Source organism: Quercus robur, chromosome 8, assembly GCF_932294415.1.
Source record: "Quercus robur chromosome 8, dhQueRobu3.1, whole genome shotgun sequence".
Classification (NCBI taxonomy): Eukaryota; Viridiplantae; Streptophyta; class Magnoliopsida; order Fagales; family Fagaceae; genus Quercus; species Quercus robur.
This window is the reverse complement of record NC_065541.1, coordinates 59,526,187-59,545,237: the sequence shown is the minus strand read 5'-3', so window position 1 is coordinate 59,545,237 and position 19,051 is coordinate 59,526,187. Positions and strand designations below refer to the sequence as shown.

At 35.2% G+C, this 19,051-nt stretch overlaps 2 protein-coding genes and 1 pseudogene across 2 annotated transcripts; all 3 read right to left on the bottom strand.

Annotated features, from left to right (window-relative positions):
• Nucleotides 1-7,824: 7,824 nt before the first annotated feature.
• On the bottom strand, nt 7,825-10,112 carry LOC126696554 (uncharacterized; annotated as a pseudogene).
• A 4,184-nt stretch (nt 10,113-14,296) lies between these two features.
• Nucleotides 14,297-15,569, bottom strand: LOC126697346 (uclacyanin 1-like). Its single transcript, XM_050394306.1, has 2 exons — nt 15,309-15,569; nt 14,297-15,027 (listed from the first exon to the last, which is right to left on the bottom strand). Exons 1-2 carry the CDS (start codon nt 15,472-15,474, stop codon nt 14,420-14,422), a joined length of 774 nt encoding a protein of 257 aa, XP_050250263.1. The 5' UTR covers nt 15,475-15,569; the 3' UTR covers nt 14,297-14,419.
• Nucleotides 15,570-18,508: 2,939 nt separating this feature from the next.
• On the bottom strand, nt 18,509-19,029 carry LOC126696553 (cysteine-rich repeat secretory protein 38-like). Its single transcript, XM_050393272.1, has 2 exons — nt 18,918-19,029; nt 18,509-18,852 (listed from the first exon to the last, which is right to left on the bottom strand). The coding sequence occupies exons 1-2, from the start codon at nt 19,027-19,029 to the stop codon at nt 18,509-18,511; spliced, it is 456 nt and encodes a 151-aa protein (XP_050249229.1).
• Between the last annotated feature and the right edge of the window lie 22 nt (nt 19,030-19,051).

The window sequence follows — 19,051 nt, the reverse complement described above, 5'->3', positions numbered from 1 at the left end:
AGCCCGTAGGTGAGCTTTTAAAGCCCTTAGTAAATGTGAGATGGTGTAACTTCTTTCATAGCTACACCATCCTCCTTTTTATGTTGTACATGAATACTTAAACAATAGCTACCAATAAAACTCATTGATAGAAGGAGTGTTGAAAAAAAAAATCTAAAATTTAAATTGAAGGGGTCCCTAGTCTAGCCTAAAAGAAGGTTGGGTTCTCCTTCAAAGAGTTTTCTATAACAAAACAAGAAATATTGTTATCCATGTTTGCATTATAGCCCAAAAGAACTATTCCAATCACAATATAAGCTTTTTATAGTTGTCTATGAGGCCATACAAGAATGGGATACTTGGTTAGCTTTGATACCATTTGTAACAACTCGAGAAAAGTACTAGCCCAATTTGCGCTTACACCCTGTGAGGGTGCCTTTTTCGGGATACTCAGGCCCAAGGATCCCGGGCTTGAATGAAAAGGAAGGCTTTGGTGGACCGGGCCTTGACTCACCGCAGCTAACAAGCTGTTTAAGAATCAAGTGAATGCAGAGAATACTTCTGACAATATACAGAAAAAATGACAAACAAGGATATCGAAGAGTGCCAAAAATTAACAACGTAAGTTCAGAAGGAAAGAAAAACAGGATTAGCAAGACGATAAAAAAAAGAAGTGCTGTGGGGATCCTGGGAATTATGAAACAGTATTTCATTAATACATTATTTGTTTGATTACAGAAAGCTCACTAGGACGTGATACAAGGTCCAATCAAGCTCAAAAATTGCAGTCTTGAATGGCTATTTCAGCCTTCAAAACTTGCAAAGTTTGATTCTCGTTGAATCCGAGTATGTGCAATAGTGGCCTTTACAGGATATCGGGAAGCAGTATTTGTTTTTCTCTTAGTATTTTTCTTTCTGCACAGATTTTTCTGATAGTTTTTCCTAGAGAATTTCTTCTTTCTTGCGTTTCTTTCTTTTTTTCTCGCTGCCTTCTTCACAACCCATCCCCTCCTTTTATAATGGAGTTTTCTGGGCGTCCTGGGGAACCGTTGGTTCCCCTGTTTTGTTCTTTTGCAAACAGAGCATGTTCTGTCCCCATCGTCTCGGTAAGTCCCTTTTCCGTTTTCTCTCATTCTTTCTTTCTCTTGGTTCTGATTCCTTCGAAAGCTTCTGGTTGGCCATCCTCTTTGGAACGTGCTGAGGTATGCCCTTCTCGGCATCCCCACTTCTGGCGCCTTCTACTTTTCCGTTTCTTTCCTATTTGGGCGGAATCCTGTTCTGCCTTTTTAAAATCGTTTTGTTATCATTCTTCTTCCCTGTCTTGGTTCCCCGATGCCTCTTCTGTTTGTGTCATGAAGGGTCGCTTGCGTTCTTTTGTTTTCTTGTTTTCTTTTTTCTGTCTTCTTTCTATCGATCTGTCCCGGTCTTCTTTTTTTTATTTGTGCTTGAAGGGATCTGCGCTTATTGAGGATCCTTGCTTCTCTATACTTTGCTGTGGTCTCTTTTTTGGATGCTTCTTTCTTTTCTGGGCTTCAGGATCCTCTGGGCCTTCCTTTTATTCCCCCATGGGTCATCCGTATCTATTGCTTTGGGCTTAGCCTGAATTTTTCCTTTTGGGCTTGACTTGTTCTTCTGTTTTGGGCTTATTTTATTATGACCTTTTTTTAGACCTCAACACACCCATAAAAGAACTAGTCAATTTGCATTGATTGAGAATCCCTATAGTTATTTATAAAGTCAAGATCAACCCAATATATGCTTGAGTTGGATCTCATCACACACACAACTAATTTGATATCAATCTTTGATAGATGTTGTTAGCGATTTTCCTTGAGTTGTTACCTTATTAATGATAATATCCACTATTAATTTGAAAAAAATTAGAAGAAAATTATCAATTTATTTTAGCTTAGCGAACTTGTTGTGAGAGGGAGGCCTATATGGTATAATAATTTTCCCTAATTAAGTAAGAGCTATACCTATGTTGGAATCAATTAAATGTCAAAGTGGTTCTCTGAGGCTAATGGTACTGAACTATAGGCCATGGGATTTGGTCTAGCGGTGTGATGAAAAATAGGGCTTGGGCCTACTGCAAATTTCTTTTAGGCTTTGTTTGGTTGGAGGAAAGGAAAAGTGGGAGGATGGAAAATTAGGAGGATAAAAAAGTTTTGATTTTCCCTCATGTGTGTTTGGTTGGAGGAGTAGAAAAGTGGGAGGGTGGAAAACTCTTTTGTTTGGTTGGAGAGAAAAGTGGGAGGATGGAAAATGTAATTTATATGAATTGACTATTATATCTTTATTATAACAAAATACCAAAGGGTCTAATAAGTGTGAAAAAATGAGGGTATTTGTGTAATTTACTACCCACATCATCTTTTCTCCTTAGTTTTCTTCCCAAATTGGGAGGACAAAATTTTGTGGGCCCGGAGGGAAAATTTTCCACACCATTTTCTTTCCCTCTTGTTTTCTCTCCTGAACCAAACAAGAGAAAATTTCATTTTCCACTCTATTCTCCTCTCTTTCTTTTCTATCCTCCCTTTTTTCACCCCAACCAAATGGGGCCTTAAACTCCGAAATTAAAGGTGATATCTGATGGTAATTATTGCGTGGTGCTTGCAATAGCCCTAACCATATTGATCCAAACCCTAAATCAAAACCTACCTTAGTAGTTTTACCATAGTTTTTGTTGAGTTAAGGGATAAGGACCGAGATTTAAGTCTTAAGTTAAAATAGAATCTTGTATAAAAAAAAAAATAAATAAATAAAAAACTTAACAGGAACTAGTATTCTAACTTAATTATAAACAAAATATATACAGAATATTAAAAAAATAAAAAATTTGAAATCAACTTCCTATGTGAATAACTCATTATATATCTTTAATTGATGGTGCTACTTCTCATGAGATTGCAAAGGAGGCAGACTTGCTTTCTGCTGTGAGTAAGCACAATACATAGGCTCTAGTTCTTCTAGAGCTTTTGGAGAGAATGAAAAAGAATTCTAGTCCACTAGCAATATATGATATAAAAATTTCAATCATATTTAATTAAAACCAAACACAAATACCAACACCGTGAGAACAAGAGCTTTAAGTCGGTTCTTGTGTCTCTGATTAGCGTACTTCGTAAAGCATTAGCAACGTTAAGAGCCTGAGCATATTTCCACCGAGCACATATCTTTGCAACAACTTCCATATCTGTCGTTGTGTCTAGCTTCTTCTTCATTGTGTCTCTCTTCTTTATTGTTTTTGTTTTTGTTTTCGGCACTATGGTCAATAGGAAGAAATTGTGCTTTTATAGTTTTATACCAAACTACTTAACTTTACATTTTTGCCCTCCATGTCATTTTACATTTTACTCCAATTGCATAACCTAAGCCCTAGGGTGTGTATGGGTTGGGCTGAGGGAATTTTTTGATTTAACCCACCATGGCGGGTTAAAGAAAATCCAACCCAACCCACATGAATCGGGTTGAGTTGGATTGAACTCATGAGTTTGATAGTTTTATTTATTTATTACTATTACTATTAAATTAAGGAAAATATATATATATATATATATTTATATATATAAATATCTATCTCATTTGACTCCTAAATTGATAAACAAAATATACATGAACTAGTATTTCAACTTAATTTATAAACAAAATATACATGACGTTAATTGGATTTACAATCGTCACAAACTAACAAGGCAAGGGTATTACTTAAAAACTAGAGTTCCCGTGATCAAGCTCATATCATGTCTCCCTGAGTTCAACAAGGGTATGGATAAAGATTATCTAATCATCTCAGGGGAGTGGCATGATGAGCTTCACTGTCCGACATGAGAAAGGACACTAGGTGGGGTATTTTAGGTCTAGATCTATTATTCTAACAACATCCTTTTGTTTACTAACATTTCTTGTATTTGTCCTTTTTTATTGTTGTTTACAACTTGTTTCTTATTCTACCTGTGTTGTTTCCTAATAATGTTTTTTATTTTTGATGAATTTGCAAATAAATATTCTGCTATCCCGAACTTGAATCTTGTCAACGAGCCTGATTTGAAAAAAATATTTAAGGCCGAGATCTTTGTCCACAAAGACGGACAATTAAGAGCAGCCCACCTCATTCTCGGCTACGAACCCATATTGTCCAGCTTCCAGGCGTCCAAGTACGTGATTAAAGTGAAAGACATCCGTCTACCCTAGATCAACATCGCCGTACTGGGTATTCTTGATGCGGGCCTTGTTCCAGAAGGCGTACAACAAGTAGAACTACCCTTTCAGCACACGGCCGAGGAAGAAGCAACTCCTTTCCAACCAGCTATTAAGGAATAAGAACAAGTGGTTGAGGTTTCAGACTCCGAGGACGACTTTGAGGTTTTCAACCTGCCTCAATCCCCAGAAGCTCTAGTTGGTGATTTTAGCTATCTTCCCCTAACTCAAGTAAGCAACCTCCAGGGAACTTCAAGTGTTCCTGACGCGATGGTGCTACAACGCAAAACTAGAACAAGTCTTCTAAAGCTCTTAGAGTCCCATGTAGGGGGCAATGTGCCTGAGGTGGCCATCCAGGCTAAACCCCCCACTCCTCCACCTTCCCAAGCTTCTCAACCTGACCCTGCCGATAAGAAGATAAAGCGGGACCAGAAGGGCAAGAAGGTTGTGGAGGAAGGAAAAGGTCTTCCTGCTAGAGAAGTCGTGCCACAGAAGGGGGCCAAAGTGGCCAGGACTGTTCAGACGAGGTCCTCAATCGAAGGATCCGTTGCTGAGAGGGGGTGTGATCATCGCACCAAGGTTTAGGCTTGGAACCCCCCTTTGGTGTTGATCGGATCTCCCCTCCCTATGGATTATTTTATTAGGGATTTTCAACAAGGCAAGGCTGGGTACGTAGCTAATGCCTTGGAGCAGCCCCTCTTGCTGCTCGATGACATGGCCAACCTCCAGACCATGAAGAAACACGAGGTGTTTCTTACCTTGAAAAGAGACCTCGCGCTAGTAAGCGTTTTTACCTACTTTTAGTTTATTATTATTAGTATCATTTTTATTGTTTTCTGTCATTACTAATACATATTTATTTTTTAAAGGCTATTCAAGCTGCGCATATGGCCGAGGAGTTGGTGAACAACTTTCACAGACAAATGAAAGAGGAGGAAGGGAGGCGGATTACTGCTGTGGAAGCCTTCTCCTTAGCTGAGAAGAGAATCCAAAAGCTGAACACGAAGCTATCTGAGGCTGACTAGGAGAGGAAGAGTGCTGAGGCTGCCTTGTATGGGGCTGAAAAGCAGGCGCAGAATCAACGTAGGCAACTTTGTCAGATTGAAGACCAGCTATCTGCAACCAGGGAACATATAGAGGTTTTAAAGAAAAAACTGGAAGAGGTGGAAAAAGCTGCGAAGAAAGCCGAGCAGGATGGTTACGATATCAAGGTGGCAAAGACTGAGAAAACCCTTAGGGTTGAGGTCTCTGGGGTTTGTGGGACCTACTGCCTCCAAGTATGGAATGAGGCCCTCAACCAAGCTAGAGTGGAGGCCTCCTCTACCTTAAGGAGAGCAGAGAATGTCTACTACCCTCCAGCCATCTGAGCGTCAGACTCCTAGGGAAATTTTTTTAAATCCTAGTCACTCTTTTATGACTTAAGGGTCTAGATTATGTCATGTCAGCAAGTATTGTTAGTGGAATGCCGACATGGCAGAATCTAGACCCTTAAATCATAAAAAAGTGGTTAGGATTAAAAAAAATCTACTAATGGAGTACCCTAGGAAATCTAGAGACTCTAAATCCGAGAAGAACAGGTAAAAAAATAAGAGTTATGCTAGCATCACTGAATTGGCCACAATTTTCTGTCACAACTCGTCATGTGGCGAATTGTGATTCACAAAGGTGTGTTAGTAGGCCATATGGGGACACAACTTTGCCAATCACAACTCGCCATGTGGCTAGTTGTGGCACAAAATTGTGCCTAATTCGATAGTCTCATCATTACTCAAAAAATAAAGTGTAAAAGTTAGATAGCAAAAAGTTGAGGGTTAAAAACAAATTTATTTAAGGATTGAGATTAAAAGTGATTTTTACGATTTTTAATCTCAACCGTTGATGTACAATTGCATGGTACAATAGCTCTAATTATTACAGCAGATCTACCTTCTTGATAAATGAACATTTATTTATGAAGTTTTGTTATATTCATCATAGTAAGTTAGCAGTTCACTAGAATTTAAAATCCCTAGTATAATTATAGTTTATTGTTTCTTATTAATATAGATTTGTATTTTTTTTTTCTAAATAACATATGGATTAGTAGTTTCGTAGCCTTGTAGATTTTTAAATACTCTGGCTTTCTCGTAAACTTATACTTTTGTAGATCTCTCAAATCCTTAATATAATTGCAACTTGCTTCTATCCATTGATGTTTCTTACTTTGCATTTTTCTCGGTGATCAACGTAGCATAACTTAGTAATCTCAGCATCGATAAATCAAAAGTCCTCTTCATTGAGGTAGAATTGAACCACATGATCACGTAATCAAATGATGCGAACATAATCTTAACAAATTTGCTTGTAATTGTTACTCTTTAAAAAAATTATAAAAAAAAATGGTAAACTACAGAGTTGGTTTCTATCATTTATATCATATGTTAATTTGATCTCTAATCATTTGATTGTGTTAATTTGATCCCCTAACATATTCAGTATTGTGTCAATTTGGTATCTTATGTTAAGTTTTGGATGAAAAATATTGATATGGCTAACAGCTCAAATAAAATATTATATTTTTGCCACGTCAACTAACACCTATACTGCCATGTCATATCACATTAATTTTTTTTTTTTTTTTTAAAAACAATATTATTCAACACGTGATGATCAAAATGAAACACACAAATTCCTTCTTTTTTCTTTATTTTTTTGAGAAGTGGTAGCTGAATTTCATTAATCAAAGGAATAAGAGAACTTTACAAAGACTCTTAAGAATAATATCAAAAATACAGGCAGTTTCTTTTATTAGGACAAAGGACATTAAAATTACATTTCGAGCTAACAAACTAATAATGAATCTTCCATCAATTTCTTGAATTCAAATGGGTAATTATAAAACAAATCCAATCTTTATCCCATTTAGAGTTTCCAAAATTTTTAAACAAAAAAGATTTCCAGATCAGCTAACAATGAAGATTTGGATGAAGAACAAAGAAGGGAGTTTTTTCTTTTCTTTTATTATTATTATTATTATTATTTTTAAAGTTTCTTTTCAAGGTCCATCTTAGCCACTCCCTAGCCACCAAAACCAACCTTAGCCTTATTCTCAAGAAATGGTATTTTACATGGTGGAGTTTGATTCGCTTCAAACTGCCATAGAACTCAACCCACCATTGGATTCAAGAAGAAATGGCTGAGGAAACCACCAACTAAAAAGAGATTGGCTTGCCTTAACGGCAGAGATCTTTGTTGGGCTTGGATGACTCAAGGGGTGTGGAGATCGACATAGACCTAGTGAAATATGAGCTAAAGGGAGAATAGAGAGAGAGGGCTGGTTTCTTTTTATCAGATTTATTTATTTTTTTTAAATTGATGAATATTTTAACCATATCTGATGTGTAATTTTAAAAAAAATATTTTTTGAAGTTTATGCTAACATTGTAGTACACGTGAAATAAAAATAATATTTTATTTTGATCAATAACCACATTAATATTTTCCATTCATTAGACTATTTTGACACAATATCAAAATGGTAAGAACTAAATTGACACATTTGAGAGGTTGAGTACCAAATTGATACATACCTTTACAGGTTAGAGACCAAATAAGCAATTTACCCAAAAAAAAAAAAAAAAAAAAAAAACTAAATTGAGACGAAGGAGTCAAAAACTTCTCAAAATATACAATAAATAAGAAATGGACAAAATTTTCAAATTCAACTCCTCACCTTCCAAAAAATAGTCATCACTCCAACATGAGAATAACATAAAGTGATAACAAAGCTAGAACAAAGAGTTGCAAGCACCACTTTGTTCTAAGAAATAAAAATAGAACTTTGTTTCTTCAAAGATCCTATTCTTGAACATTTATAGAAGCATTTTCCTATGCACAATTCATGGCCCAGATTCATCATACTCCGCCTTTGCGATCCACAGCTGCACTCATAAAAGAAGCAAAATCCTCTCATCAATAACCATACAAAAGGAGCTGAACACGTTGAGATACAAGCATCAAAACATACCTACTGGAAGGTGCTAAGTGATGCCAAGATAGATCCTCCAATCCAGACACTATACTTCCTCCCGGGTGGAGCCACCACCTTGACCTTCATACTGCTTGGGGGCTAGTGCAGATCCCTTGCTCATTCTATCAGCAATGCCTGGGAACATGGTTGAACCACCTGAGAGGACAGTGTTTCCAAATGGGTCCTTCCTGATATCAACATCACACTTCATGATGGAGTTATATGTGGTCTCATGAATGCCTGTTGCTTCCATTCCTATCATGGATGGTTGGAACAGAACCTCAGGGCATCTGAATCGCTCAGCACCAATGGTGATGACCTGCCCATCTGGTAACTCATAGCTCTTCTCAACTGAAGAGAGGGTCTTGGAAGTCTCAATCTCCTGCTCGTAGTCAAGGGCAATGTAAGCCGGCTTTTCCTTCATGTCCCTCACAATTTCCCGCTAGGCTGTGGTGGTGAAAGAATTCCCACGCTCCGTAAGATTTTTCATCAAGTGATCTGTGAGGTCATGGCCAGCCAGGTCTAGACAAAGAATGGCATGTGGGAGGGCATACCCCTCATATATGGGAATTGTATGACTGACACCATCACCAGAGTCCAACACAATACCTGCAAGGCAAAGGTGGGGTTACTTTTTGGTTAGATCAACCAGTTGGTGGGGTTACTAAGAGCTCCCAAAGTTTTCTATCTTTGTAGAACTTGCACTTTGAGTAGAGTGCGAAGTACTACCACTGCTAGACTAGATATCATTGTCATCATCTTCTACCCTCAAGAGACTTTGAGTGTCTTCAACTCTTTGATCATGTTGTTAATTACCTCTTTCAGACTGGCTTTTCTTCCCTCATTGAAATTCCAAAGTTCAGGAACTACATACCTCCCACTTGAGTTGTAGTCATTCAATTCCAGCAATGAATCTGCTACAGCCTTGTACACTTTCTCCCCCCATACACTCCTCAACTCCTTTAGCTTACTATCACATTTATCTATTACTTCCTGCCTTTCAAAGAATTGGGACAGTCACAATGCTAATTCGTTGTTGTCTGGAATGTTCTGTAACTCTATTTTCAATTTTTCACAATAAGATTGCTGATGTATTGGTTATAAAACATCACTTGTGTTACAATATTTTGGAATTTAAAACCAACTTTATTTCATTTTTTGTGATTCGAAGAATTGAAAGCACCCTATAATAAAAGAAAAAATAGATAATAATTCCATTTATTGAAGCTGGTCTATATTCTTCAAGGAAAAATCTTCATACTGTCTATTGTCATAGACAAAACCAGTGTCCCTTTACTACCTCATTGACAACAACGCCCCAACATATTTTAATCCAAGAAACATCTGAAGTTTCTATGGGTCTCAGGTATCCATATTTGCCTTGTCAATATACATTAAAGCAAAGCATCAAAGAGAATTTTAAACTATATGAAAGAAATAAAAAAATAGAAAGTGAAGAAAAGTACCTGCAATTTTCCATCAACAAATTCTGCTTTGAAAGGATGCCACATTGGATTACTAACATTGGCTTGCCACAGTGAAATTAGCTCTGCTGATTTTAGATCCCAATCATTAGGGAATTTTTTGAAGCGCACACCTTTAAATGGTTTCTCATTAACCTCGCCCATTCTTTTGATTCCAAAAAGGTCTTGGTCATTCCAAATATCTTGCAAACCCTGTATGGAAAACACAAAGACATCACTTCTTTTTGTTTTTTTTTTTTTTTTTTTGGAGAGGACAGATGTTAGCAAAACAAAATGGCAGTTGATAATATACATAAAAAGTTGAGCATTTTCAGTAAACATTAACCATGTGTAGAAGAAAATAAGCAAAATCTTACATTTATCAATTCTTTGCGACCATGTTGCAGCTCAAGGTTACTCCTGTGCTCCTTAAGTATCAGAGTTTGGTTAAGGGTGTCCATGGATTGCAACTCATCCACTTTTTCCACCAGTTCTTTTCTCAAGGCATAAATTTGGATGGTTGATATATAGTTGTGTTTTGTAGAGCTTTGAGCTTTCAACCATAGCAGTTACGATGTTAGCTTAATGTAAAGCTATTGTTGGAGTTGGCTCACAACAACTATCATCAAGTAAATGGCAGACAAAGTTCTGGCAAGAACCACATGGAATTCAATCTAAACAAGTTCTAACTAGAACTACATGGATTCATGGAATTGAATCTAAACTGGGTAGCAGATAAAGGCAAAATATGCACATAAAACTGCAATTTGAATACCATTTTTTTGCTACAGAAACACATTTAAATTGTTCCATAGCAAATGAAGGAAAACAATACTTGTAGATGATAAACAATGAATATGATACAAAAGGTTGATATGCTATTCAAGTAAACCTATAGGCATAACAAAAAAGAGGAACAACTTTACACTATAAAAAAACAACCAATCTTGGATGATATTACCAGGACCATATATCTAGCACTGCAAATGCATGGAGCCCATATATGGCTACACTCATACATAAGGGATCATTTACAAAGTTTCATGCTCACCTTCTCCCTCTCAATGAGTAAAATTTTCCTCCAGATCAATTTGGGCCTCTTGCTTCTCCAATTCTTTAACTCTCTACTACAACTTTGCATTTTGTACGGTGACAAACTGTGCCTTCTTCATTTCTAAAGAACAGATTAAGTATGAGATAAGCACACATGTCTAGCACTTCAAAATGCCACAAAAGATAATGCTAATTCAGATTAGTCAGATCTCAGCTGCTTAAAATAGAATGAAAAGATGCAGAAGAATAGTAGAAGACAGGATCTAACAAAGTTTCAATGCAGGATATACGACTGAAGCAAAGGTAGTGCTAAATTGACTGAATTTCACAAGGCAGTGAGCAACAAAGCCGTAGATTAAAAGTGTAACACCAATCATAAGGCTAAAGAGGCAATGCTATTCAAAATGTTGCAATTCTCTCAAGTATTCAAATGGAGTTTACATGATGGACCATTTGATATTCAAACATGATTTATTCTCCCATTTCACATTTAAGTTCACTACAATTATTAAAATACTAGCAAAGAATGCATTCACAATCTTAATCAAAAGATTCAAAACTAGACTGCCATTATATACCAATCAACCAACCCTTCTGCAGATTCAGCAATTTTTAATACCATAGACACCATTAAGCACACTCTTTCTAGACAACTTTTCACAGGTATAGTTTGTGGGGGTATTGCTTGGCTGCTTGAGTATTGCCAGAATGCAAAGTTGTTATTATTATCCAGAGACATTTTGAACATACTATAAGCTTTACTCCCATCCCAATGTGTGAAAGATAATATGAATATGTCAGGGCAAGTTTGGAAGACATAGAAATATAGATTTCTGGAGTTTTGTGCCACGTTGTCTATTTCGTTGTTTATGGCGGGAACAGAATGCTAGATGCTTTGAGAACTCTGAACGGTCAATCCTTGATATAAAGTCCTTTTTCTTTCGTACTCTCCTTGAATGGAGCTTAGTTTTGCCTTCATGCTCTTTTTTGTCCCTCCCTATTCTGGTTGATCAATGTAATTTGGGTTCTTAATTTCTGCCACTGTAGTAGATTTTCAGTGTACTTGGGTTGGCTATTCTTTAATAAAAAGTGCTTATGTTATTCATCAAAACAAAAAAGAAACATTATCCATTAAGACTGCCACCCATAATAGCATGATTACCAATCTTTGGATAACAAACCTTCCTAATTTCAAAAATCAATTTACTAAATATCTAAATGTTATACTTATACCCTTTCAAAGTTCTCATTTCACAACAATTTCAGAATAGTTAAGATGAATTTCCAAAATTCCCCCCCCCCCCAAAAAAAAACACTAAACACATATCATGAATTCTATTTTCCTTTCCTCCTCTACTCAATTTTCCCAGCAAACAAACAGAGTGATAGTTAACAAAAAAAAAAAATATAAACAGAGAAGAGAGAAACGACACGAACCGTTGGGGGTTTAAATAATGGAAGCTGAGAGAAGGAACGCGAAGCTTGAGGTTGAAGCAGAAATGGTGCTCTGTCCCTGCTCTCACAAACCCTAAATGCCGCGCGAAATCTCATCTCTCTCTCTCCGTGTTTTCTAATTTGTGAATATAATCAACGGTAACTCTCACACTACTTTTGGGAGTTCACAGAAAAAATTGAATGCGGTGCAAGTGCAAAGGAAATTTATAAAATGAAAATAATATATATATATATATATATATTTCAAAATTCCAAATTAATGTCCCAGCCTTTACCAAAAACAAGAAAAGAAATTTCTTAAGAGTATTTTTTTTTTAATAAAATAGAAATTTTACTCTAATTTAATTTGTATACATGTATAAAACTTCATCTTAGAGACTTGAACCCAGTTCCTCACATTCACAAGCACTTATACTTATGGAGTGGTCATTGCGCCAATGATAAAAATAAGTTTGTGTTGTTTCTAACTCACTTAATAAATGGATTGCATTAGAATGAAGGATTTCAGCTAATTATTACATGGGTTAAGTTAGGGTTAAATTATTTGAAAACTTGACCCGTTAATATAAATGGTTACCCCTAACACTATGAAATTCTTATAAAGGTCTAGATTTTTTTTTTTTTTTTAATATGATGTTAGGAAATAATCTATAAATGGTCCGGATTGTAATCATGTTAAAGGATTAGTTTGGTTAAATATATGAATGTTTAGATTCCTTCATGTTTGTTTTTGCCTATGAATCTTTTAAAATTTTTCTTTTTAGAAAGCCTATGAATCTCATGTAAGAAGCATTTGTTCTTTCCTAAAATCTTTGTAACTTGAAATATGTCATATATTTTAATTATGCTTTATAACATTAATAATAATATGTCAAAAGTAAAATAAAATTGGATTGAATAAAAGAAAACAATAGTAATAGTATAAAAACTCAAATGAAAGAAAAATAAGTTAAGATATAGCATAAATACCTTATAATATATAGGTTTATAGAACCATAACATTAGAAATTAAAAAAAAAAAAAAATCTATCAAAAAGTTTCTTAAGAAACCAGTGCCACCTATTACAATAACCATATGTAAGAAGTCTATATATAATTAAAATTTATCTGATTTGATTGATTTTTGCTAATGAGAGAAATTTAATAATTTTTAAAACTTATAAAAAAAAATTGAACACTTATATTGATCATTTCAACATATATCATATACTTTGAAGCTAGGTCCTATAGTTAAATGAAAATCCAAGAAATTTATTTTCAAGACTATTGTGGCTAATGTAGATGGCTAAACCTTAACCTGACCTTTACGCATCAAGTTATTGTTTTAGTCAGTTGGTTCTTGTTTGATAGTTTTGTATTATCCGAAATCATTCCTTCAATGGTGTCTTTTACATAAGCTCGAAATAGTTGTGTATAGTGTTGAGGTTTTTTTGTTGTACAATAATATTCTCTCAGGCATCTAGAAAAAGAAAAAGAAAAAATCCAATGTGATATACATATAGATTCTAGAATTAAATTGTCATCTTTTGTGACTGAGAAACCCATTTCTTGAGAATAATTCAGATACATATTGGTAGATTTTTGCCTTCCCCATGCATGAAATTGAAAACCATAAAGCATGCTATGCCTACATATGTAACTGCTAACTGAGAGAGAAAACGGTGGGTGCTAGGTGGGATTTGTTAAGTAGAATATGCATTCCATTTAAGAAAACAACATAGAGTGGTTTCATTTGGAATCTTGGATCACCTAAAGCTTCTACCATGTTCCAAAAAGTGTTGCTGTTGAGCCTGTTGAGTGACGGGCTATTAGTTAATCAATGATTTTTAATGGTAGTTTAGTTGGTTATCTTATAGCCTGTAGGTTGGGGTATGGTGTTGCATCACCTAAAAATAATATTGTATTTTTCACAGTAGTGTGGAATATATATCAATGAATCGGTTTAAATGCAACTACAACTGTACTATCAGGCAGAGTTTAATGTTAAGAAGGGCTGCATCTTTGATGGTTCCTTTTGTCATGTATCAAATTTACCTCCTCCTTTATTGTAAGCCAATTATTGAAAAACTGTTGGGTGTAGTATAATCCATACTATTTTTTTACTTAACCCGTTTTAATTTAATGGACCTCTTGTAAAGAAACCAAAAAAAAGGGAGAGATCACATTGAATGCTTTTAAATGAACTTGTTACCCAAATGCATAAGGTAAACTAAACTTTGGCCACAGATTACATTTTTCACAAGGAAATAATCCGATATGCTTAGTATGCCTGAAGCATAATCATTACAAAGATGACCCCCATTGTGATATTAAAAAGAAAACTGCCTTGTTTGTGAGCTGATGAGGAAGGTGTTTCAGCTGAAGATCCAGTTGAAGAAGTTTGATGGGATTGATCAGATTCAGTTGGAGGAGTAAAAGAGGGTGATAATGAAGGATCCTCCGAAGACGAGTCAGATGGTGAAGGAGGCAGCACTGTGGGAGTGGATTCCGCAGGCGTTTGTGTTGGTGAGTCAGATGGCGAAGGAGTCAGCACTGTGGGAGTGGATTCTGCAGGAGTTTGTGTTGGTGAGGGAGCATCACTTTCTTCTGGAGCTGGAGTAGGAACTAAAGGAGTCACTTCTGAAGTTGGTGGTTGGATTGTAGGAGATGGGGTTGGTGGAGCTGAAGTTGCAAGAGTGTTTATTTGAAGCTTCATTCCTTGGCTGCAATGTCCTGCTGTTCCACAGATGAAGTATCTCTTGCCTGGTGAAGAGAGTGGGATGGTTGTGGTGCCACCACTGTAAGACTGAATTGGGTTACTTGCTTGGCAGGAGTCATAGTCTGTCTTGGGAACCTCCACCACATCATGGCTTGGTGCATACTGGAAAACTGTGTGAATAGAATTAGTCAGCTCTCACTTTCTTTCGTGTAAAATGAACTCCATTTCATGATTAAAATTTTATTTTCAGGAACTATGTAGAGAATGTCACGTCATTTTAAATAATATGACACTGAATTTATCACTAGATTTACAATATTTAATTTGAACTATAAAAGGTAATATTTCAAATCGAGAGAGCCAAATACGAACTATATGGATTTGTTATCATGCACAATATTGAAAGCAACATATAACATATACTCATATCATGAAGATGCAAGTTACTTACTCAAATTATCTCCAACTAAAAATGATTGAGATGATGCCCATGTTTGGACATTAGTCGATGTGTCCCACCCACCGTTTGGGCCTCCAACTGTGTAGTTTGCCGCCATAGCTAAGTTGATGAGCATGGCTGAAATAGCCAAGCTCATTAATGCTCTCAGCATTGCCATCAATTTCTGGCTTAGAAGTAAAAATTGGAGAATGATTGATATCGAAAGAAGGAAGTCAATCACAGAGAAATGATCGGATGGGTTTCAATTTGAGCTAGGAATTCTATATATACTGGTAGAAGGGCAAGGGTCTGAGTCTTTTCATAATGAAAATATTGCTATTTTACGGATTTGTCTTTGGAGTTGGTTTAACCAAGTATCTTGAAGTTAGATATGACAATATAGTATATTTCCTATTCTACCTGAAGTGGTTGTACTTGTATTTCTGGTAGATGATAACCTAAGAACTGATTATATGATTACATCACTTGCTTGGAACAATTGCCATTGGACCTTGAAGTTGTGAAGCATAATTTGAAAGACACCAAGACAAAATTTTAATATAAGGGCAAGCAAAAGCTATTCACATAGTGGTTGATGGCATCCATGTGAAAGACACCAAGACACTTCTTCATTAGACACGTACCTAGCTAACCCATGTATCCAACCCACTGACTGCAGGAAATATATAAAGAAGATTGTGGAGCTGAAACTAAAATGTTTGGCATCATCTGGCTCCATTTGCTATACGTATAATTGGTTAGAGCTATTATAGTATTATTATGTCCAACTTGAGGTGGCGCATTAAGTAAAATTGGATCTTCTATTAGTCAATAATTGACACTTATGGTAAATCCATATGCATATGGGGCTTCAAATTTGTTCATAGTATCAGCAGTTTGATTGAAAATTTTAGAATATCACTAGTAGTAAGACAAAAATGAAAACTTTACCTGCAAACAACCTGCTGTTTTCTCTCTCTCACACACCACCAAATCAAAATTTAGTCCTTTGGTTAAGCACTTAAGCTAGGTTGATTTTAGCATGACTTAAACAGCCAATTTATGAAGAGTTACATTACCAAACTTGGACAAAATAATCTAACAAAATGGTTTCTGTTGAGAGTTTAAGCTAAAATTAGGATGCATAACATTGACAAAAGCAAAGAGTATTGGACAATAATTTAGTTTTTAACATAGTACATTGTAGATTTGAAATAACTTTTTTTAGAGGAGGGGGAATAAGTTAAAGTTCATATCTAACATTACAACTCCCACCAACAACTCACCCACCTTGTATTTCATCACAATAGTTGGGAAGTTCAATAATTGCTCCATCATAAGGAGACAAATTAATGGAAAGAGAGAGCGGGGGAGAAAAAAATGAATCTGAGAAATTCCGTCAATGTTGCTAAGGTCATGGAGCTCAGCTTAGTTTTTTTTTTTTTTTTTTTTAATATATATATATATATATATTTTTTATTATTTTTTTAAATTGACTTGTGTTGGATTAATTAATCAAATCTCTTGATTTGTCAGCTACCCACAAGTGGTGTCTTAGGGGAGTGACACGTATAAACTATAAAGTGATCATATATTTAAAGCAAAATTTAAACATGTAAAGAAGGGGATAGATTTGGATCTAGTGCAATAATAAAAAGTATCATTGTGAGAAAGTAAAAAAGTTAAATTTAGAATATTTGGTCAAAGGGTTGAGATTAAAAATGAACTTTTCAAGTTTTAATCTCATCAATCCTTAAGAGTGGTATTGCATTGAATCTCAATCCGAGATCGACAACAAGACATGAAGAAACCATTGATGAAAGTATCAATAGACAACTTATTTCTCAAGAAAGACACATCTTACCATTCACTCAACACATAGTTGATAGTTCTCTCACTTGTTATTTTATTTTCTTTGTTTCGAGTTTTGGATCATTGTAAGCCGTTAATGCAAGGAATTTGCTTGTAATTATTACTCTTTTATTTATGAATAATTGTTATATTCATAGCAAGTTAGTAGTTCCCTCGTTTAATTGTAGTTTATTGTTTCGTATTAATATAGATTAGTAGTTTCGTAGCCTTGTAGATCTTTAAATACTTTGGCTTTCTCGTAAACTTATAGTTTTGTAGAACTTAAATCCTTAATTCAATAGCAACTTACTGCTTTCCATCGATGATTGTTACTTTGCATTTTTCTCAGTGATCAACTTAGCATAACTCAGTAATCTTAGCATTGATAAATCAAAAGTCCTCTTTATTGAGGCAATATTGAACCCCATCCTTTTGATCACAAAATCAAATGATAAGAACAAGATCTTAAGAAATGCAATCGTGATCGACACATGTGAATGGTCAACAACGCGCCCACAATCACAACAATACATGCATTAATATATGAAAATTAAAATGGTTACAAACAATGTGTCTATTTTTTATTGGATTGGTTGTATTGTATTACACGAATTGTATAATAATTTTTACATGCATTGATATATGAAAATTAAAATGGTTACAAACAATGTGTCTATTTTTTTATTGGATCGGTTGTATTATATTACACGAATTGTATAATAATAGAAAAATAATAAGTTTAGTGACACAACATTTTTCAACTATTTCACAAGTCACACTACTGATATGGTTGATTGATTGTGATTGGTGCATAATAAAACTTGTGTTTGTAGTAGGCTTAGGAAAAAATGATGTTCTTCCAATCATAACAGATCATATCAACAATTGTGAAAAAAATTATGTCTATGACGTTATTCATAACAGGCTGCAGGAGCCATAAGAAATAAGAATCAACACACCCAACTCAATATAAGTGTTATAATGTAATGCAGATGCATGATAATCTAGTATATATTTGGCTAATTCTAAAATTTAATCAGTTTTTTTCTTTTTTGTTATGTGTTGTCCATATGGACGTGTTACATGAAACTCCACTAAAGGTTTAAAGTTAACCACATGATGGTATATTTGAACAAGTGCCACAACAACCAAATTATCAAAAGTAACTTTTATTGAACAAACATTACAGCATATTGAAAAAACACAACACACACTATGGGTGCATGTGACCGTCCAGCTCCCATATATAGTTGGGAATTACAATAATAAATTCTTAAAACACTTTATTAAATATAGTATATAGGTGGTATCAGAACTTAGGATTAATTTTCCAGTTTCAAGCTTTGAAAAATTGGTAAAGATCATATCTCATGTTGCAACTCCCAGTTAATTATAACCCTCCCTCCATGTTTCCCATCACAGCAATCTGGTTGTTGCTTGGTTGCACCTTCAAGACACTTAGTACAATCATTTCCAGAAAGGTCTCCTGTGCATTGAACCAAACCATAGAGGTTCCTTGATTCGTCGAGCTTTAACACTCCAGCCTTGTACATCTTTGGGCTCTCTGAAGCTTGATGAGCTAGTTCTGTAAGTAAATATCTCACCTTTGGATTGAATGAATTGGGATCACTTACATTTTGAGTGTTCCAAGCATAGATCACAGTTTGATTGTCAATTTGGCCACAGAAATTTTTTATGTGATTCCCTTACCTCACAAATTCACAATTGTCATGATACCATGTAATTGCACCTTTGTTGTTGGGGCAATACTAGCGAATGTTGCTACTTGTCTTGCCTCAATAACACAGGCAGCACAATCAATTTCTGAGACATCACCACGACAAAGAGCAAGCCCGTATGTTTTGTTATGTTTGACACCCATTGAACTAAAATTAAAGCCATGA

What these genes read in the sequence shown, in the direction of transcription:
- LOC126697346 (XM_050394306.1), bottom strand. Translation starts at nt 15,474, where the DNA reads ATGGCAATGCTGAGAGCATTAATGAGCTTGGCTATTTCAGCCATGCTC. An exon ending in TTTAGTTGGAGATAATTTGA is followed by an intron (nt 15,028 to 15,308) that starts GTAAGTAACTTG and finishes CTATTCACACAG; the next exon opens with TTTTCCAGTATGCACCAAGC.
- LOC126696553 (XM_050393272.1), bottom strand. Translation starts at nt 19,029, where the DNA reads ATGGGTGTCAAACATAACAAAACATACGGGCTTGCTCTTTGTCGTGGT. An exon ending in ACAAGTAGCAACATTCGCTA is followed by an intron (nt 18,853 to 18,917) that starts GTATTGCCCCAA and finishes TTGTGAGGTAAG; the next exon opens with GGAATCACATAAAAAATTTC.